This window comes from Amblyomma americanum, chromosome 7, assembly GCF_052857255.1.
Source record: "Amblyomma americanum isolate KBUSLIRL-KWMA chromosome 7, ASM5285725v1, whole genome shotgun sequence".
In the NCBI taxonomy this organism is placed as follows: Eukaryota; Metazoa; Arthropoda; class Arachnida; order Ixodida; family Ixodidae; genus Amblyomma; species Amblyomma americanum.
Genome location: NC_135503.1, coordinates 107,614,345 through 107,634,100, shown reverse-complemented (window position 1 = coordinate 107,634,100; position 19,756 = coordinate 107,614,345). Strand labels below are relative to the sequence as shown.

The 19,756-nt window shown below is 44.8% G+C and overlaps 1 protein-coding gene and 2 pseudogenes across 4 annotated transcripts in view; all 3 read left to right on the top strand.

Annotated features, from left to right (window-relative positions):
- Positions 1-19,756, top strand: part of LOC144099460 (uncharacterized) — a 181,784-nt gene that overhangs the window by 125,552 nt on the left and 36,476 nt on the right. For 3 of the 4 annotated variants that reach the window (XM_077632770.1, XM_077632773.1, XM_077632772.1), the window contains 3 exons: positions 7,525-7,778; positions 11,440-11,616; positions 15,988-16,142. In XM_077632770.1, the coding sequence (XP_077488896.1) occupies positions 7,525-7,778; positions 11,440-11,616; positions 15,988-16,142 (586 nt within the window). The remainder of the gene's footprint in view (positions 1-7,524; positions 7,779-11,439; positions 11,617-15,987; positions 16,143-19,756) is intronic. The other variant, XM_077632771.1, reaches the window with a different exon arrangement.
- On the top strand, positions 4,463-6,694 carry LOC144097378 (uncharacterized; annotated as a pseudogene).
- LOC144096833 (uncharacterized) lies at positions 5,981-6,694 on the top strand (annotated as a pseudogene).

Below are 19,756 nucleotides of genomic sequence, written 5' to 3'. Positions count from 1 at the left end.
CCCAAATCGAGTTCCATGTGAAAGCGAAACCTTTCCCGTGTCATTTCACAAATTTTAGGCAGCGCTAAAGCGGGCTGGCGTGACACCATATCCTGTGATTGCATCCTGAGCGTTGTCTACTTGAGTGCACCTACAGGTTATGGTTTGGCAATACGCTGCCCGGCCACCGTTGGCTTAGGAAAAGGACTTTTCACCTCGCATCACCAGTGCTCTTCGCTGATCGCTCTCCCTGCAGCTATCGGCACCGGATTCACACCAGCAACCAAGTGGTGGCAATGGGAGTGCACTATTCATCCCATGACTTCTTCACTGCGTCCTGTTATTTTTTGCTATAGTATTTCTGAGCGTGAACTATTGTTGTGTGACGTGGTATCACGTTACAAAAATGAAAACTGCAGGGACTGCTGCGTTTACCATGTAGAGACATTGGCGGTGCTGGAGCATGGCACGTTGCGTCAACTGTGGCTGCTCTTTGAAACCATGATCAAACAAATATGTGTGCTTTCACATTCAGACTGTTTGCAGTGGGTAATCGGCCATCTTGTTTTCAAAGCCTAGCAGCGTCCAAATGAGACTGGTCCACTTGATAAAAGAAGAAAGCATAGAGGGCACCTTTGTACTCTTTAAACTGTATCTGTAGATAATTGGTCCAGGTGTTGGGGCTAATCGAAAGTCGGCGCGATATTTGACTGCCGCTGAACATTCAGAAATTCAAATTGGCACTAATCACTGGCAACAAAAATGGAAATTTTTTCCTTCAAAGCAGCTGAACTGACAAAAAATTTAAACACTGTATGTACAGTTGCAATGAATCCACTTTTTTTCTCAGAAAAGTTGATACCAATTTGGGGGGAGTGTGCATTACTTGGCAGCAAAAAGTTTACAATGATTTTTTTGCGAGAATTGAGATTTCACATCTTATGTTCGCTTGTCCGCCAATCAGCTCCATTACCAGAAAACATACACAGTCAGCCACGTTCGTGTCGCCAGTGTTTAGGATCGTACGCTTCAAACAATGTTTTATTGTATCATGGCGTGACCGACCATTTTGTGATAATCAACTGTGCCAGCCAGTCGTAGCAAGATAAAGCGAACCTGCTGAACAGCAGGTCTGAAGGTCAGATGCACGCTTTTTACGCGAGGTTAAAAAGCTCGCAGGACAGTTATAAGCAATAAACCAGCAATAAATGTTCTTCACGATTGTAAGTGTTGAACGTGCAGCTGGAAATGACTTGGCACAAGTGTGCACAGCCTGATCCCTGAGGTGTTTCAAGCCAGTGGTGACATCGACTTGAGCTGGGCGGATCTTACCATATATTTTTTTTTTATGTCATTCGGATAGACATGCTTTCTGCTCGGATACCGAACAGGTTTTAGAGACTGTCCCTTGTGTAGCTCGTGGAGGTCTTTTACGTGTGCAGTAGAAATCTGACCTTTCCGGCCAAGGTTGTGCGGTAAGAACTATGACCTCGCATTCTTCAGCACGTGGCACAGGTTGAAGCTAATGAAGAGAAGTTTGTTGCCGTCACAGGGGTGTTCGATTCGGTAGGTCAGCAAGCCATTTCCAAGTAGTTTCATGCGATTCATGTTCACTGTATGTTACTAGGCGAGCAATTCTAAATCCACAGGTTTCCACTTTTTGTGTGGCAAAAATCGGCAACTTTTGGAGTTGGGGCCGTATTAGCCATATAGTAAAATAGTATGCTATTGGAATTTTAAACGTTGTTATCAATCCACTGATGACAAAGCACAGGAGCAAACTGGCCAAGACAAGGTCACCATTTTGATTTTCCATCCTAATATCCACTCGCTTAACAAAGCAGTCACATTGCTTGTTGCATTGCAACTTCTCCTTTACTTTCATTTCGTTCACGATGAGTGAACAGACCTTTGAATGTGGTTTGTCCAAGTTCTTGGCTTTAGATATCAGCCACAGTTCCACCAGTTTGCTGAAGCCAGTCTCGCCACTTGTAGTTCCAATATAGCTGGTTAGTTTTTCAGTCTGGTAGCTTTAAAAGCGTCTCTCCTCGAATATGTTACAAGTTTTTGTTGATAAATGCCTCAGTACCACACAGCATCGAGTTGTTTCTTCTGACCAGGTAGGTCTTTTTTTCTTGAAATTGGTAATTTGATTAATGAGGAACAAAGCTGAAGCCTCTCTTTCTGCTGCTCCTTCTCTGGTGTAGGAAATGTGTGCAGTCAAAGAATCCTCTCGCAATTTCTTCAGCTACATCTTGTACTTGTCAATGGTGTGCTGTAATCTCAGTATCAGCAGGTCCTCAGGTGCCTTTCATCTTTTATTCCGCTTTTTCTCTAGTGAACAAAGTAGACATCGATTTACTGCCGACCTGAACACTTTTATTGCATGCAGTCTGGTTTCGCTTATGTCGGGGGCATATGGTATAGGAATCCTTTTTACCTGTCGTTGCGGTTCTTGTGGTGCTGGATGAGCTAGGCTATTTTTGACAGTCTGGGTAAACGAACTGGGATAGCCTGAAGACAAAAGGTAACTGCGTGTAATAGCCAAATCAGCCACTCAGTTTTCCAGAGCTGAGCAGGGTTTTTCTGCATGGCTTACAAGTGACATAACCACGAACTGCTTGTGACAGGTTGGGTGCACAGAACTGAAGTTAAAGTACATGCTAGTGTGCATGTCCTTCCTGAATACACTGGATGAAATTGTGTCACCGTCACATTTACCAAGGGTGCCTAGGATGGCAGATGACCGTCGACTTCTTCCTCCGTCATGAACCGTCATGGCCAGTTCTGTACTGCTCAGGTATAAAAGAAATGCGCTCAAAGCCATTTTCTTGATGATGCAGAAGCATTCATCCATGTACCGAAGGAAGATCCTTGGGCATGGTGTGAAGCTGGAGACAGTGCGAGACTCTAAACTCCATCGTCAAGTTCGCTGCCATGATAGATATAGAAGCTCCGCTTAGCCGTTCTATGGACCTGTTTAAAGATGTTCCGCTGGAACGTGAAATAGGTATTGGCCAGACAGAAGTCTGCTGAGGTCCAGAATGTGGATTGGTGTTCTTTCCGGTAAAGTTGGATCTGTTTTGAGAGCATCGTGAAAAGCAACTTCATGTCTAAGTACATCAAAACTTCGTCATCTTCGAGAACATTGGCATTAAGTTTTTCAGTGGAATCGTATGAATTCTGTATGTACGTTGCACTTTTTCCGACCAATGGGGAGATAATGAGATGCAGATAGTTTGACAACTTGTGTAGAGTTGAGCAGGCGAAGTCGAAGATTTGGAGCGTCTGAACGCCTTATTTGGGGATCTTAGGTAATCCATGAACCATTGGAGAATCCTAATGCTAATGAGTAGTTTGTTTTAGTTTGGTTTCTATGGCTTGTGCAAATTCACTATTATTCATGTTTTATGATGGTGCATGATGGCCTTAGCTGCCTGTGTGCCATTAAACTGAACATAACTGATGTTTAATTGTTGGTAATGGTTATATGCTTCAATGTACATTAATTAACCGAATAAAGCACATGTGTGTTGAGGTTAGAAATCGGCTCGGTAATACCTCTTCTGTTGCAGTTTAAACTAGGGAAAAAGCTTGGCCATGGCTCAGATCATTCTTTGATCAGACTGAGGTTTGGTTTTTGCAGTGGCAAGGGCTCTTTTCCTGGTTCTGTGGTACCATTGTTGGCTTATCAGGCTGCCAGAGGAGACAATGATTAGGCTTCAGAAAATAGCAGTTTTTTGGTTCAAAGTGAATGGTAAATTTCTTCAAATAATTTCGAAGTGAATATTTAGATAGATCTGGCACATGAGGCTATTACATGAAAAAGAAAAAGTGCATTGAAGCTGTGTTAAACTCACTGAAGCTGTGTCGAAGTGCCACAGAAACGGCCATCCGAAATTCAGGGACTCGACCAACACGTGGAGCCAACCTTTATCTGGGGTCCGAGCAGGGTTCGCACAGCCCCTTGAAATCGTTGAATATCCCCGCCTGATATTGACAATATAAGCTCAAGGGCCCTTGAAACTACTTGAATACCTGTGCGCTCCTTGTAATCCTTGAAAATCCCATAGGATTTGTTCCACTAGAGAAAATTAACGACGTACCTCCGCAAGTCACACTGATTTTAAAGTCTCTTTCGCTTACGCGTGTTCATGAAAACAAACTTTGTTGACTAAAGGGCAACGTCAGGAAGTTTCGGTATTAAATCCTGCAGCCCCTGCGTCGTCTAGCAACTAATATGCATTGAAACCGAATCCAATCCAATACGAGGCATATCGCTCGGTCGATTGCCGTATAGTGCCTAGAATATACTCTAGTGTGCCGTCCACCGAGCATCTCCAACGCAGGACGGTGGCATAGGCAGTGATGCCTGCTGCCACGGGCCACCAGACGGCGATGCCTGTCGGCACCATGCTAAACCGTGCGGCGTTCGACTCGCGCTCGTTTGCAATGCGTTGATTGCTATGCATCGATTGCAATGCGCAGTTCATTTCGTGCCTTGCTGCCGCTTTCGTTGCAGTCTTTTCTTCTTGTGAGTGGGTGTTTTTCGTCAATGTGTGCACTCGTCAGTCTAAAGAAAGTTCAAAGAAACCAAGCGCGTCCGCAGACCTCGAACGTAACGCAGATTGGGACAAGAACATAAAAGAGGCAGATCGCCGGGCAAATGGGGAGACTCGCGTCGTGTCTCGCCTGAAGTCCACCCATCTCTCAGCATGGTCCGGCACAGTCTCGTAGTGCAGCGCACCAAGCGGCCGGCGGTGGCAGGCATCACTCTCGGTGGTACCGTGACACCCGCGCTCACCACATTACAAAGTGCTCTTTTAGGCACTATAGTCGGGTCGTCTGTCAGTCTCATGTGTGCCATTTCAGTGAAGTTCACGTTTGCGTTGTCTGTCTGCTTGGACAAGATGCCAGGCGGGAAGTGCAAGTTTCAGCCTGCGTGGCTGCAACATACGGACTGTCGTCACTGGGTGAGACCGGAACCAAGCGATCCTTGTCGAGTAAAGTGCGCAGAATGTCAGAAGACGGTCGACATTGCAACGATGGGGGAATCTGCCTTGAAGAGCCATCAGAAAGGCGCGAAATACCGATCCAAAGCTGCAGCAAGTGAGGGTTGCTGATGCGTCACAAGTTTCATGCAAGCTACAAATCTAACATCCGAGGCTGCTTGTCAGCGTGAAAGCATGGCAACTTCCTCTCGGGTTGCGACACTTGATGAACACTGCAGAAAGCATGATTCCATGATCAAAGCCGAGATTTTGTGGACGATGAAAGTTGTGTCGTGACACTACTCCTACAACTCCAGTGGATCCATTTCCCAGCTATTCCAAAAGATGTTTCCGGATAGCGAGGTCGCGAGAAGCTTCACTTGCTCTGAGAAAAATGCTCATACGTTGCGTGCCACAGTCTGCGCCCATTTTTCGCTTCGCAAGCACAACAAATGATGGAGATGTCTAATAATTTTGTTGTGCTTTTTGATGAAACCTTGAATGAATACCTGCAAAGAAAACAACTTGGTGTTCACGTCAAATTGTGGAACAACTGTGAGGTTACAACCAGATATCTGACTTCGACATTCATGGGTCACAGCACAGCAGACGACCTTATACAGAATTTGACGGAAACACTCGCGTCCTTTCCCCTGAGCAGGATTGTGCAGCTCTCGATGAACAGCCCAAATGTCAGCTGGAGTCTTTTCAACAAGTTGAAGCAGCACATGAAGAATGACTTTCAAGTTAAGTGCTTGGATACTGGTTCATGTGGCTTGCACACAGTGCATAACGCTTACAAAGCAGGAATGTATGCGACGTGCTGGCATGAGAACGTCAGTGCTTTTCTAAAGGACCAGCTTGCACTTGCGAAACTCAACTTTTCCCTTAACATTGCAATGGTTGTGCAGCCTTTCTTGACTGTTCTCCAAAGACATTTCTTTTAGCGAAAGAACCTGAAACTGTCTTGAGGAGCCTCTTTGCAAGGTTCGTGAAGTGCTCGGTATTGACAAGCCACGAGCATCACGAAACTGCTGCGAATTGATGTTCATGATGCTGCCAATTACACGTCACTTGAGAAGGTGGAAAAAAGGCATGAACTCCAAAACTATGAAAGAGACCATGAATTCCTTGACATTCTCTTCGTGTGCCTTTTGAAGCATGACCCAGCGTTCTCGATGCTATGGGAAATACTGAAGGTCCTTCTCTTGCTTAGCCATGGGCAGGCTTCAGTAGAAAAAGGTTTCAGTGCAAACAAGCACATCGCGGTCGAAAATGTGGCAGAGCTCTCGTATATCTCACGAGTCATCTGTGAGGCCGTGAAAACCCATGGTGGGCTGCTGAACGTCGCATTGTAGAAAGAACTGAAGTCATCAGTGCGCCAAGCCAGGCATAGGTATGCGTTATACATGGACGTACAGAAGAAGCAAGCTGTGGTGCAGCAGGTAACCTTGAAGAGAAAAGAACTCGAGCTAGAGCTACAGAGCATGCAAAAGAAGAAGACAAGGCTTGAAAAAACTCTGAAGTGCTTGCAGGAGTCAGTGGATCGCTTTTCGGAAGACACCAAAGCAAAAAATGACCTAACTTGTCTTGTCAAGGCTAACAATTTCCGTCGAACAGCCAAAGAAAAAGAACTGGAGATAATAGCTCTTGAAAGAGAAATAAGTGTGAAAATGGGGCTCCTTACCTAAGTTTTGTGAGGAAATAAAATTACACTAACACTGCTTGACTTCTGCCTTTTTGCATCCTTGAAATGTCCTTGAACTTTCAACCAAATGTTGTGTACGAACACTGGGTCCGAGGTATGTTCAGCTAAACCACAGGTATTATGCATCTCGTGCCAATGCCCATTCGGGCTATGATATGTGGACCTCGACGTGTCAGAACAATTTCTCAATTTGCATACAAATCTTTGCATTTAATGTAAATTCAAACTGCGTGCCGTATACTCAGCTTGCTTGAAGTGACGGTCAATTTTCCAGATTAGCAATAGGCAAGCGGTACGTAGGTAGCGGTATGTCACATCATGCCAGGAACTGGAACTTCAGTATCATTGGCAGTTGGATTTTCCGCCTAGTCAATCAGGCCGCATGAGAATGGAATGCATGGAAGCTGCCACCATTTTTTCTGTTTTGATCGGTACTTAATCGAACTTGTGGTCTTGATTGCTATTGTGTTGTTACGTGGCTGCTGCTTTTAGCTGTGCACACGCTTTGATGCCATCTCGCAGGATGCACTTTGAACTGAAACTACCCAGAGCTAACGTCCGAGAAACATTATTCGCTTTAGACAAATACTTTGAGCTTTCAAACACCAAACATTCAGATCAAATTGAATATTGCAGAATACTTTACTATTTGACCAAATATTTAAAATTCTTGACTATTCGTATAAGCCTATAGATAAAAATGAATAAACAATAATGTATTCACCACCGTTGTTAACAGCATTCGCTGATCTTGCATTAGGCAGTGGTAGTCGAACTGTGGCTGTTTTTTTGTTGTTTGTGTTTTTTTCCTGCACTGACTTCTGTGTTGGAATGTGCGTGCGCCAGCAAGGTGCAGGAAACCGCATCTCAGAGTCCCGGCTTTGACTGCAGAGGAGCAATGATGCTCTCGTCACCCACGTCGTCTGAGGCCTCGGAAGGCTCGGGCACTGGGGCCAGCTGCAGCCCGGGCAGACTGCCGGCCAACACTACAATGCATTTCAGCTGCCGAAGCATCCGTGTGGGCTCCTACAAGGCGATCATCAAGTGCTCGGTCACTGCCTCGAGCCAGGGCTTCGAGTTCTCCATCCCTCCACCTCAAGGTGGGTGCCAGATTTGAGCATTGCTCTTGATTGTGGCCCTCTCACAAGCTGGGAGTTGCAACCACCATCGGTGATGAGCCATTGCTGCAACTGTCACACAGCAGAGTGCTTCTTGGAGCAGCAGTGGCGACAGCCATCTTCTCATTGATTACTTTCGTTCTAGCTCCAATGTTTACAGTTCGCAGCTTGTGCCGAAGGTGGGTGAGGAAGAGCACTGCCAATGGTATTTGCAAGTAAGAGGGAGAGTAACACCAACTAAGGTTAGCGAGGGAGGGGAGGGAAGGGGGCAAGGAGAAGCGCTATGAAAGCTAATATTAGGGAGGGGGCAAGTGTTGTACTTGGGGTGCCACTGCCTCTACCGGCAAGGCAGTGTGATAGGTAGCGGCACTGGTGAAGTTATGGGTTGGAGAGAGACGCATGCCACAGGTGTAACAGCACGAATCAGAATGAGCACTACATCAGCAAATGGGACAGCTATCACTGAGCTTACAGCATTACACAGCACAGCTGAACATTGCCAATAATTTTTGCCTTGTATCTTGTCTATGCTCCCTTTCCTTTGTGCTCCATTGTACTCACTGTTTCATCGCATCAGAGTGCTAAAGGTGGCATCATATGTTGACTAAGAGTGCAACAATGGGCCCTATCTCTAAGTTGCAGAGGAAAACAAGGCTTGGGTGCCCAGAACTACAGAACTGCTGTTGATATATTTTTAGAAGAATGGAGGAAAAATGTAATTATCTGAGAAAACTTATGATGCCAACAGGCCAATTTTGAAAAATGTAAGTGTTGGATGAGAAACAAACTTATTCTGTTTTTCATTTCTGTGTGCCCCGCCCCTTATGTAGTATACCCTCTAATGAGGGTCTTGAAAGTGAAGTAAAAGGCATTTATTGAAATGTTCACTTCATAAAAATCTCGTTTACCATTTCTGGGCACATGGCCTGTGCAGCTACTTTTCTGGTGCTCACGGGATTCGGTCCACATTTGTGTTGTTCTTGGCAGGGAAGAAACCTCGCAGCACATCCAGTCCATTTGCGGCTATGACAAGATAGCGGTCTCTTTCTGTTTACAAATGCTTCGCCCCTTTGCAAAACTACACTGTGGAGAAGCTGCTGCATGGCTTATTGTCGCAGTGTTCTTGCTCCGTGTTTTCTAGAGTTGTCCCGCTTGTATGTAAGCGCACCTGTGTAGTTCTCAGATGCTTGACCTCCTTGTTCCAAGACACTCCGATGAAGCAGCTATGTTTCTCCTCTTCATATTGTCCTCGCAGGAAGGGCCCGCTCGTATCTGAATGCACGTCTTTCTTAGCACTTCGTCCCTTTGCATCGAGGCACAGCAGAGAAGCTATTATTGCCGATGTCTACTGCTGCATTCCTGCTCTTCCATTGTCATGGCAGCAAGGCATGGTTTGGAACTTGGAGGGGGTCAGAGACTTTACTTTCGTAAAGGATACTTGAAAATAGATCATATTTGCACTATCAATCAGGCGACAGAGAAATGTGCAGAATATAACCAACCCCTATATATATAGCTTTCATTGGTTACGAGAAAGCATTTGACTCAGTGGAAACCTTAGCAGTCATGCAGGCATTGCAGAATCAGGGTTTAGAGGAGTATTATGTGAAAATACTGGAAGATATCTATAACAACTGCACAGCTACCATAGTTCTTCATAAAGTTAGCAAGGAAGGTGTCAGGTAGGGAGACACAATATTGCCAATGCTACGCACCGCCTGTTTACAGGAGGTGTTCTGAGGCCTGGATTGGGAACAGTTGGGGATAAAAGTAAATGGAGAATACCTAAGTAATTTGTGATTCGTTGACGACATTGCCTTGCTAAGTCATTCAGAAGATGAGCTGCAAGGCGTGACCAATGAGTTAAACAGGAAGAGCAGAAAGGTAGGTCTTAAAATTAACATGAAGAAAACCAAATTAATCTTCAACAGTTTCACAATGGAACAGCAGTTCACAGTTGGTGCTGGAAGTGGTAAGAGACCATGCCTACTTAGGGTAGGTAGTGGCCATTGATCCGGATCATGAGAGGGAAATAACTATGAGAATAAGAATGGGGTGGAGTGCATATGGCAGGTTCTCTAAGATCATGAATGGCAGTTTACCTATATCCCTGAAGAGAAAAGTATACAACAGCTGTATTTTACCAGTACTCACCTATAAAGCAGAACCGTGGTGGCTAATGAAAAAGGTCCAGCTTATGTTAAGGAAAACGCAGCAAGCTGTGGAAAGAAATGTGATATAGAGCAACGTTAAGAGACCGGAAGCGGGCAGAGTGGGTGAGGGATCAAATGCGTGTTAATGACGACCTAGTCGAAATCAGTAGGAAGAAACGGGTTTGAGCTGGGCATGTAATATGAAGGCAAGATAATCGCTGGTCCTTAAGAGTAACGGGGTGAATTCCAAGAGAAGGCAATTGTAGAAGAGGGCGGCAGAAAGTTAGGTGGGCGGATGAGATTAAGAAGTTTGCGAGGATACTAGGCCGCAGCTGGCAAAGGACAGGTTTAATTGAAGAGACATGGGACAGGCCTTTGCCCTGCTGTGGGCACAGTCAAGCTGATAATGATGATACATGAGTGGGACCAGTTATGCAGGCAGACAGGGCAGATGGCGTAAGCAGATGGCATAATGTCAGTGGCACTACCTGGTGCAGTTACATCAATGCAGCATCATGGTCTCTCTTGTTAAAAACCCGGCAAGTGTCCATCTTCGAAGTGACTTGTTCGTGAATCTGAGCACTAGACTCGGATATCTACTCTTCGAATTGACAGATTGTTGTTTGATTTAAATTTAGATATTCGCATGCTTCTATTGCCACCTATAACAAACATAACATGCCAAAGCTGCACATGGGCTATGAGAGACAGCTGCATAGCAGAGGGCCCCAGATCAATTTTTACCACCTGTAGGTTCTTTAATGGCAGACAGAAAAGAGCTGCATTTATTTGTTGTTCTCAATTAAAAATTGTTCTATTGCTGTTTCTGGGTATATTGACATTTGTCCGGTCCAAAAGCAGCATTTATGGCTCAGAAAACTGAATGTAAAAAATTTTCTTTCCATTCAGTTGAAGAAATTCTTGGTGGGTGAGTTGGTGCATGGCTATTCTCAAGAACGAGTGCTGCGCTCTTTTCGTCTACATCGTCTTTCTTGTGTTCGTCCTTTATGTCTGCACAACTCGTTCTTGACAATAGCCATTCGATTGAAACTCAAGATATCTGCACCTAAAAGGACTGGTTGCCAGCAGTTTGATGTGAATGGCAGTGTGGTGCAGCCTCTGTAATCCATGCAATAATATGGGGTCAACGCACGCATTTTACTTAAGAAATTGGCCAGTGATGGTGATGGCTGTATTTTGTTGTCTTGTGTGCATTTGTATTCTGGCTTATAAAAACTGTCTTCTTTTTGATTGGAACACGGTACCCTAACGATACAGGTCAACTTCAGTTTGACCACGGTGTCTCTTTAACATGCACTGACCTCGCATAGCACGTAGTGTTCCTTTGTGTTTTGGCTGCATCGAAATGTGGCTACCGCTGCTGGTATTTGGTCCTGCCCTCCTTGGGCTCGGCAGCTGAATGCTGTAGCCACTAAGCTACCAAAGTGGGCAGGTCTGGTGTGACCTGTCAGGTTGCCCCTACTTTGCAGAGGGCCCAGATGTGCTTGTGCACCTCCCCAACTCAAAAATTGTGAAAGTGCTCGGCCAGCTGTCGGGCTTCTTCCCCGTGCTCTTCGTGTCCACAAGCCAGGAGTGCTCGGTAGAGGTCTGCACCAAGCTCGGCTGGAATCGCCAGCAGCCCGAATACTTCGACCCCAGAGGGCCTGGTAAGAACAGCATCAGTATAAGACTGGTCCCTTTAGACTGTGTTATTCGCCTGGCACATGGTGAATTAGCTATGCTATCTCTGTTCAGGTTTCGTTTCATTCCTATGCTTTGTGGAATGCTCTAGCATGACAGTGCGAGCTGTTCAAGTACAGCATAGTCATTGATGTAGGCATACTTTTTTATTTTTCTTGGTTCAGTACTCGCCTGTTGTCATTTCATAAAGTTTTTTTATTTACTGATTGCTTTTCTGGCACTTCCTGCAAGCAACTGTGTTTCGCTTGGGAGGGTTAGTCCTGTGAAAAGGCATTGTAGGTCTGAGTTCTAAGTAAACAAAGAAGTGAACAGATGCATGTGTTAAACTTATTTTTAAGCAACTAGGAGCCCACTCTTTCTGGACAGCTTTTGCTCTCATGGTGCATGATTGAATAGGTGCATAGTTTTACCTTGCTCCTGCTCCGCGTATGTGGTAAGACTTGTAGGTCAGCCAGGGTGCAGTGCAGTGTAAAGAAGTGCAGTGCAGTGCTCATGAAAACGAACATTGTGAATCGCACACTTGAGCAGATCTGTCGGATATCGTTTCTATCTTTCTATTTTTCTTTCTGAATTCCTACTTTTTGCTTCTCAAACCTGTACCTTTGGTGACGGGTGGTCATGACTAACATTTAGGCAGGAGCACAATAAGCAGAATGACACTCCATCCTCATGCATTCAAATCAGCAATGTATTACTTCTCTGCCACAGTAATTGCGTGACACGCTTTCCAGCATGCAACAATTCAGTACTGGAATACTTCACTCCTGTATTTTGTACGGACTTTTTTTATGTTTTATCATACAAGCATTAATTCAGAATATCTGAGTATGACCTTTATAATCTGGTTCAACTGTTGTTACGTTTGCAGCTTTCAGTTTTCTTAACTCTTTCCTCACAGGGGGAAAATGACCGTTTCAGTAGTTTTTTTTTTCTGAACAAAATTATTACATTTAAAATTTGATGCAATACACGAAAACAGAGCTAAATAAAAGTGCTTTTTAAGCATACAAGTTTGAATGATGAATTGCACATTGGAAGAAAAAATTTTATTTGCAAAAGCAAGATTTTATGGAAAAAAATGAACAAAACTGGGAAAGACACACTTGTATCTAAAAATAAAAACATGTTCAAAATCGTCTGAAATATCCAAAATGTTCGTTATTTTATTGGCCATTATCAGTGAAAAAAAAAAAAACTTCTATTTTGAATGGTATTTTTGCTACGAAACAAAAACTAGAAACCATATATTTGGGCACAGGTACGCGGTCGCCTCTGTGCGAGGCTGGTTTCCATCGTCGCCGATGTAACAACTGAATCCCAACGAAAAGGCAGTGCAGTAAAAGCTCCTAATTCGAACCTGAAGGGGACCTGAAAATTTTTCGAATTATGCAAAGTTCGAATTACTGAATGGGAGCTAGAATGAGCAGTCATTGCACCCCACCATGCGGACTGAATCCGAAGCGGTCGCATATAGACTCATTATCATGAGCTAGGCACAGCTGCACGTTTGTGGCGTGCGATTCTGAGAATTAAATTCATGTGGTCCTAATGGCAAATTAAATAAATTTATTGGCCAGTTATGTGCCAGAAACAAGTACTAGAATGCATTCGCATGAGCATCGAGCTTTAGTGCTGGAATATAGGACGCTATTTGTGATCAAAAACATGATTATTTACGGGGAAGGGTCGTCAGAATCAAAAAGTATTTAGTGATGTGCATTTGCTTGCATGTCTTCTGGCGAGACTCCATCAGCATCATTTCCAGCTTGCCCAAGAGCTCCAGGGCAACGTCTATGAGTTCTCATTGCCAGAGAAGTAGCGTGCTACAACATCGAGTGCTGACGTTACTTCATATGCAATACATGTACTTGGCAGTGGCCTAGGCTCATCGCCGCAGTCAGACTCATCACTGTCGGCGGTGCTTACCGCACGTGAGCCGTGTGGCATCTGCTGATAGCATGCAGCCTCAATTATATCGACGCCACTCAAGGGTTCCAACGTCTCCACACTCCTGTCCACGTAGGTCGCGGCACCTACAAAAAGCCGTCATCGTCGAAACTGGCATACTACGCTGTGCACACTGTGTGATCATGTCCCAGAGACCGTGGCACAACGAAAACCTTGAACAGCTTGTGCCAAAGCATTGGCAGTGCGGGCGACTGCTCGGGCAATGAAAATCTCCTTCGGCGTGCACTGGAGCGCGAGCTCCAGCAGCGTCGTGGGCTTGGCTTTTTTCTTTTTTCCATTGTTTTACATCTCTAGTAAATTTGTAGCGCGTTGTATTCGCTATGGGTCACCTTGCGGTGTCAGCCAGAGGCACCTAGTTCGAATTAACCGTAGCGGATGCCGACTTGTTTGAATTATCGGGAGTTTCCCCCCATTGAAATACACAGGGCTGTGCCGGGACCTGAGTGTCAGTTCAAAATAAGCGGGCTTGAATTAATGAGCTTTTACAGCATCTTCAGGCTCACTGCTGCTCGAGTTGTAGATAAAATTAATCACAGAGAAGGCAGAGCACTGAGGCTGCAACAGTTTAAAGTGCGCGTCACGCATATGGAGGCTGCCAAGCTACTTTGATGCTACAGCGTCTTAGTGCACATTTAAATATAAAATGCCGCCTTGTGGTAAAGAAAAAACTACTTTGAAAACAATATTTTTTTTATCTAATTACAAGCCAGATGATGCAGCGTGCCTGTAAGCAACGCAGAAGGCTCTAAAGTCGAGTGGCGAAGGCTTAGTTAGTAGGCAATGAGCAGCGCGTTAAAAAGATGCCGCTTGAAAGAAGAAAGAAAACTACATCGCAAATCAAACTTCGGTTCTTTGAATACAAGCCAGACGTGCAGCGCGCCTGTAAGCAATGTGGAATATTTCGAAATCGGTGTGTGGAGTCATCGTTAGCAGCTTAACGATGCTCAGTGGGCATGGTGAGGAAAGGGCTGAGAAGAAAAGTAATCAAAGAGGAAATAAGCTGGAAAAAAATTGTCTTGTCAGCTGATGTGGCAGCTCATATGTCATTCTCTGATGGTGTTTGGACAGTGTTGCTGGTATCTGTTGAAGCTCTGTGATAGTATTAAGAGTTCACCAGGTGTTGACAGCGCTGTGTAGCACCACAAAACTGAGATTAATGTTCAATGCCGTGGGCTGAATAGTAGCTGAAGCTTTCTCTGGAACAATAACTGTATGACAAAGGGAGTAATTACTCATTAGCATCTACCCAAATGAAAGAAATATGCCGCCACTGTCTGGAAGACGTTGAAGTAACTAGTGTTCGCTGTTTGGTAGAGCAATCTATTGTCCATGCGATGTATTACCACGTGATTAGGCTACTTTTCCTTACCTCATGGTGAGCGGGTCCCTACCGCCTTGAGGTCAGATATTTTCTACCAATTTAGGCTGAAAAAGTTTTGCAGCTCTTTGGAGGGCCATTTTTCCTTACCTCAAGGCGGTAGGTGCCCGGTCGCCATGAGGTATGAAATTGTGAGCTGCCGAGTGCTGACGTCACGGCCACCTTGTTAATACCAACCACAACTAAATATTAGCCTAATCAGGCAGTATTGGTGTCTAACATGTTCTACTCATCGAGCCCGTAACGAATATGCTATTAGTTAGATCATGACGTCATCGGTTATTTAATTATAAGCAATTACTTTAAGCCTAACCATAACTAAATATTACTTCATTAGATAATATTGGTGTCTAGCGTGTCCTACTCATCTAGATGATTCCAAATATCTAATTCGTTTTATGATGACCTCATTAATTACTGAGTTGTTAGCAATTAAACACAGTCATGTGACTAGTTAATTATGACGTCACAAATTCAGTGACCTCACCAACCAGTCACCAGTTCGATATACATTGACATCAGCAATCAATCAACAATTGGGTTGCAATACCTGTTTACTATGGGGGCCGCCATCTTGAATTCCTCGGAGTCACCAATCAGTCACTAATTTGATATACTAATGACATCACCAATCAATCACTAATTGGGTTGCTATATCGATTTACTATGGGGGCCGCCATCCTGAACTCGTCGGACTTGAAAATTTCGCGCAGAAGGGAGATGGTAGCAGACACCAAGAAATAGAGAAACGTGATGAATAAGAGCTAACGCTATTAAAATTACTTTTTTACATAATTGTACACCACCCTGGGGGTTTCTGCTAAACAAATTTAGACACAACTCCACAAGTGCATCCAATACAGGTCACTAGTATTCCCTGTGTCGCTCTACCTTACATGGCAGTGCAACATGGCGGCAATTCTGTGTTGTAAGAGACGTCTGTAGAGTGAGTGCTGCATTGAGAGCTTCTTCTTTTTAATTGTACACGCAGAGGAGAGCCAGAAGTGGATTACCTTCCTGCCTGAGGAACCATTCTCGCAGGATCAGAAGGTTTTTCTGCGGGATGTGTTTCCAGGTCCTCTGCTGCAGGAGATCAAACAAACGGAGGCAAACAAGATCCTCGTCAAGTCTTCCCCGTCACCCTCGGTAGGCATCACCCTTGTACACTACTCCCTTCTTGTGTGTTGTGCATCATATGCAGAGTTGTGATAGTAGTAGGGTCCCATCACTTAGAGGCGTCATCAATCACAGTTTCACTTCACTTGTAGCGTCACTTTCAGGGTAGTCTGCAGGATAGCTGCACTCGCAGAGAAACGTCTTGCAGGGTAGCGTCACTCGTAGGACCTCACTTGCATGGCAGCAGCGTTTTTGATAAAGGCAACATCTCCAACAGGGCTGACCACTTGCAGGGTCACACTACATAGTTGCGTGGTCACATTGCTCGCAGGGTGGCATCATGCACAGGGTTGCATTACTGACAAGGTCACATAACTCGCAGGGCTGCAAATACACCAGGTCTCATTATTGCCATAATTGAGTTCTACTTAAGCCTGGATGTAATGAACCGCCAAGTAGTGAATTTCTCATTATTACGGAGTTGCGCCGTTTCCCAACACCGCCACTGTTGAAACATGTGTGTTTGAAAATTCCGTGTAAAAATGTTGTTGCGGTGGTCTATATATCTTGGTATAACGAAGTCGCCATGCCAACAATCCATGAACTAGTGCTGTGTTATTTGAAATTTTATGGAATTACAACAAATTTTAATACGATAAGCGCGAATCACCATGAGAGGAGAGTCTACTATCGCAATGAGCGAAGTAAAATGGCGCAACGCGCCTCGCCTCTGTGTGATCAGTGCCTCTGCACGACAAACACAGCAGTCTTCGCAGCTTTCACTTTTGCAACGTCACACCAAGTGGCACTACAGGAGCAATGTCCAAAAGCAGCACAATAAACCAGTACATAGCAAATATTTCGCGGGACAAGCAGTTCATGCCAATCGTTGCCACTAGTTTGTTTGCATGATTCATAGGAGATGTGCGGCAGGAGGGGAACCTTTCCTTTTTTTTTTTTACCAGTGATGAGCACATGGAAAGAGGCGGGTGTTTTTGTGTTGTGTTCACCAGACTCAGCCTACTCGTATATAAGGGGACCCTTGTAGTTCACAGATGATTTGCCCCCTTGCTGTGAGCACACTGAGGGAGCTAGTGTGTTCTTCCCATTCATGTCGCATCCTCATGGGAACAGCCCGCTTGTCTTTAATTGCAATTTTTAGTGCGAAAGTACTACTCCAGACGTACCAACCCGAGCCTTGTCTTGTTTTGTCACGTAACCTTGTGGTGTCATCACAACCTGCCCACCAGATTGTGAGCAAACTGACCATCGTGGTAGGTGGCAGTTAAATTAACGATTGGTCTTGAGAGGTTGCTCAGAAAGAGCAACATGAGTCGCACAATCCTTACCAGTGACTGTGATAGAAACAGCCACCCGCTCAAGCTATCGTGTCATGCCCTTATGGTGGTTTAAGTGTTCCCTTCAATTGAAGAATGAACACATGCTTTCGCACGTCTACTTGGTTTAACTATGTTAAACCCCTACCACTTTTGAGCAGACGAGGGAAGGGAAAAGAGGGGCTCGTTGTGACTAACATGACGGAAGCCAACAATTACCAAAAACCAGGAACGTAGGGGATTTTTTTTAATCGTGGAATTCATCATTGAGAGACTAATAGGGTAATTATTTTAATGTTAATTGATTAGAAAGCAAAAAAAACAACCACATGCCCCCGGTGGAATCCGGACCCATGACCTTCGAATTTCGTGTCTGGTGCTGTGCCAACTCTGGCAGTCTTGATGCCATAGGCAGTGTAAGAGGGTTCTCGCTCGGCTTCTGCTCTCGCCGCTCAATCACATTCCTACGTGGCACTCATAGTAATACAGGACGTACTACTGAAAACTAAACATTCTGACTGACAAGCAAGTCTGGTTAGGTTGGAAGTCTTATAGTAAACTCTTAACATATCTCCAACCAAAACCTTTAATTTGAAGTCCAATGCTTCGGAGCTGGCTTGGCTCCTTCAGGGGTGACTGGGGGCAGTATCTGGTGTCTTCAAGCATGCATGGAGGGAACAGGAGTCAAAAGAACGAAAGCTGTGATGCGAAAGACATGGGGGAGGAGGTTGAAGGAGTCGAGCCGGCTCCGAAACATTGGGTTTCAAGTTAAACGTTTTGGTTGGAGATGTGTTAGAGTTCATTATTGGAAGTACTACGTCCACTGCTATGGACGATGGTGGCATTGGTGAATTCTCTCAAGCTTTGGTTACACTACACATAACCACTCCTGAAAGCAGAAGATTGGACAGCTATTGCCATAGCTCAGCTGGTACAGCACCGGACACGAAATTCGGAGGTCGTGGGCTCGGATTCCACCGGCAACATGTAGTTTTTTTCTTCTGCTTTCTAATCAGTTATCTTTAAAATAATTACCCCATGTGTCTTCCATTGCTTAACACCACAATTTAAAAAAATTACCCTATTCTCGTTGGTTTCAGTGACTGTTGGCTTTCGTCATGTACCCTGCCAGTTTTTTTTTTATGCTTTGCCCCTTTGAACCAAGCCACTGCAGGGAAGCCATCACGCGGGTGACTGCTCCTGCATTCCAGATTTCTTCCACGTGCTGCCATATTTGGCCTTTTTCGAGTGTTTACACATGCGCAGTTGGTCGCTAAAAGTATTATATGACCAGAATTTTTTGAAATTTTAAACGTAATAGCTAGGAAATAGTGTCATCTGGCAACGTTATATCTGGAAGGAAAATAACATAACTCTATGACATTTTTGGTTACAGGGTTAGCATTAGAATGCTTAGATGAATGAAAACCCAGCGGTCGCCTTCTGTCGGTGACCAGCCTCCGATTAAGCAAAAAATAAATGGTAATACTTATGGCATTGGACGGGTTTCAAACCTGCGCCAGCGGCTGCTTTAGACCACTTGGCCATCGTCGCAGCCTTCGTTCTTGCGTGTTGAACTGCCAGCCTCTTGCACTATGCCTTGAATACTTTCATCTTCATAAACTTTCATTCATGCTGTAGTCTGTCCAAATGCAGGAGCGCGTGGCCACCTGCACTTGCAAGCCCACTTTTGAACGCATGGCTTGTTTTGTGCGATCACTTCCAGGTAGGGTGCCTTGTTACAGCTTCCTTTGGTAGGGTGCAGACACCCCTTTTCTTATCTAGAGATGCCAATTTGAATCACAGAGGTGGCGCTGTTCCCTTCAATCCAGAGAAAGGTGCTTAAATTTATTCTGAAGTAAGACTTGAATATGTGGAACCAGTAATGAACGCTTACATTTCGTGTGGCTAATTGAGAGTGCGCTTCAAAACGGTGAAGGTGTCACCACCCTACGAAAGGAAGCACAAGGCAGCGCACTCTGACGAGCATGGAGCAAGTCGCATGGAATGGCAGCAAGAAAGCGCCAAGCTCAGTCAGTGCCTTGCTGGACTTAATTTCGGAGTCTGGCGTCCTACCCCCCTCATTTCCTACCTTCGGGCTCAGGCCATGCTTGTCAACAAAATTTGAATGAACAAGGATGTGCCACCTGACGAGCATGGAGCAAGCCACACAGATTGGTGGGAGGTTTGAACTGCTGTACAGGATAACAAAGGAGTTAAATCATTATTGACGTCAATGAACTCAGTTCATCATCGCAAAGTGCTCACAAAATTGAAGTGCACATGCTAACGCATTTCCCTCCATAC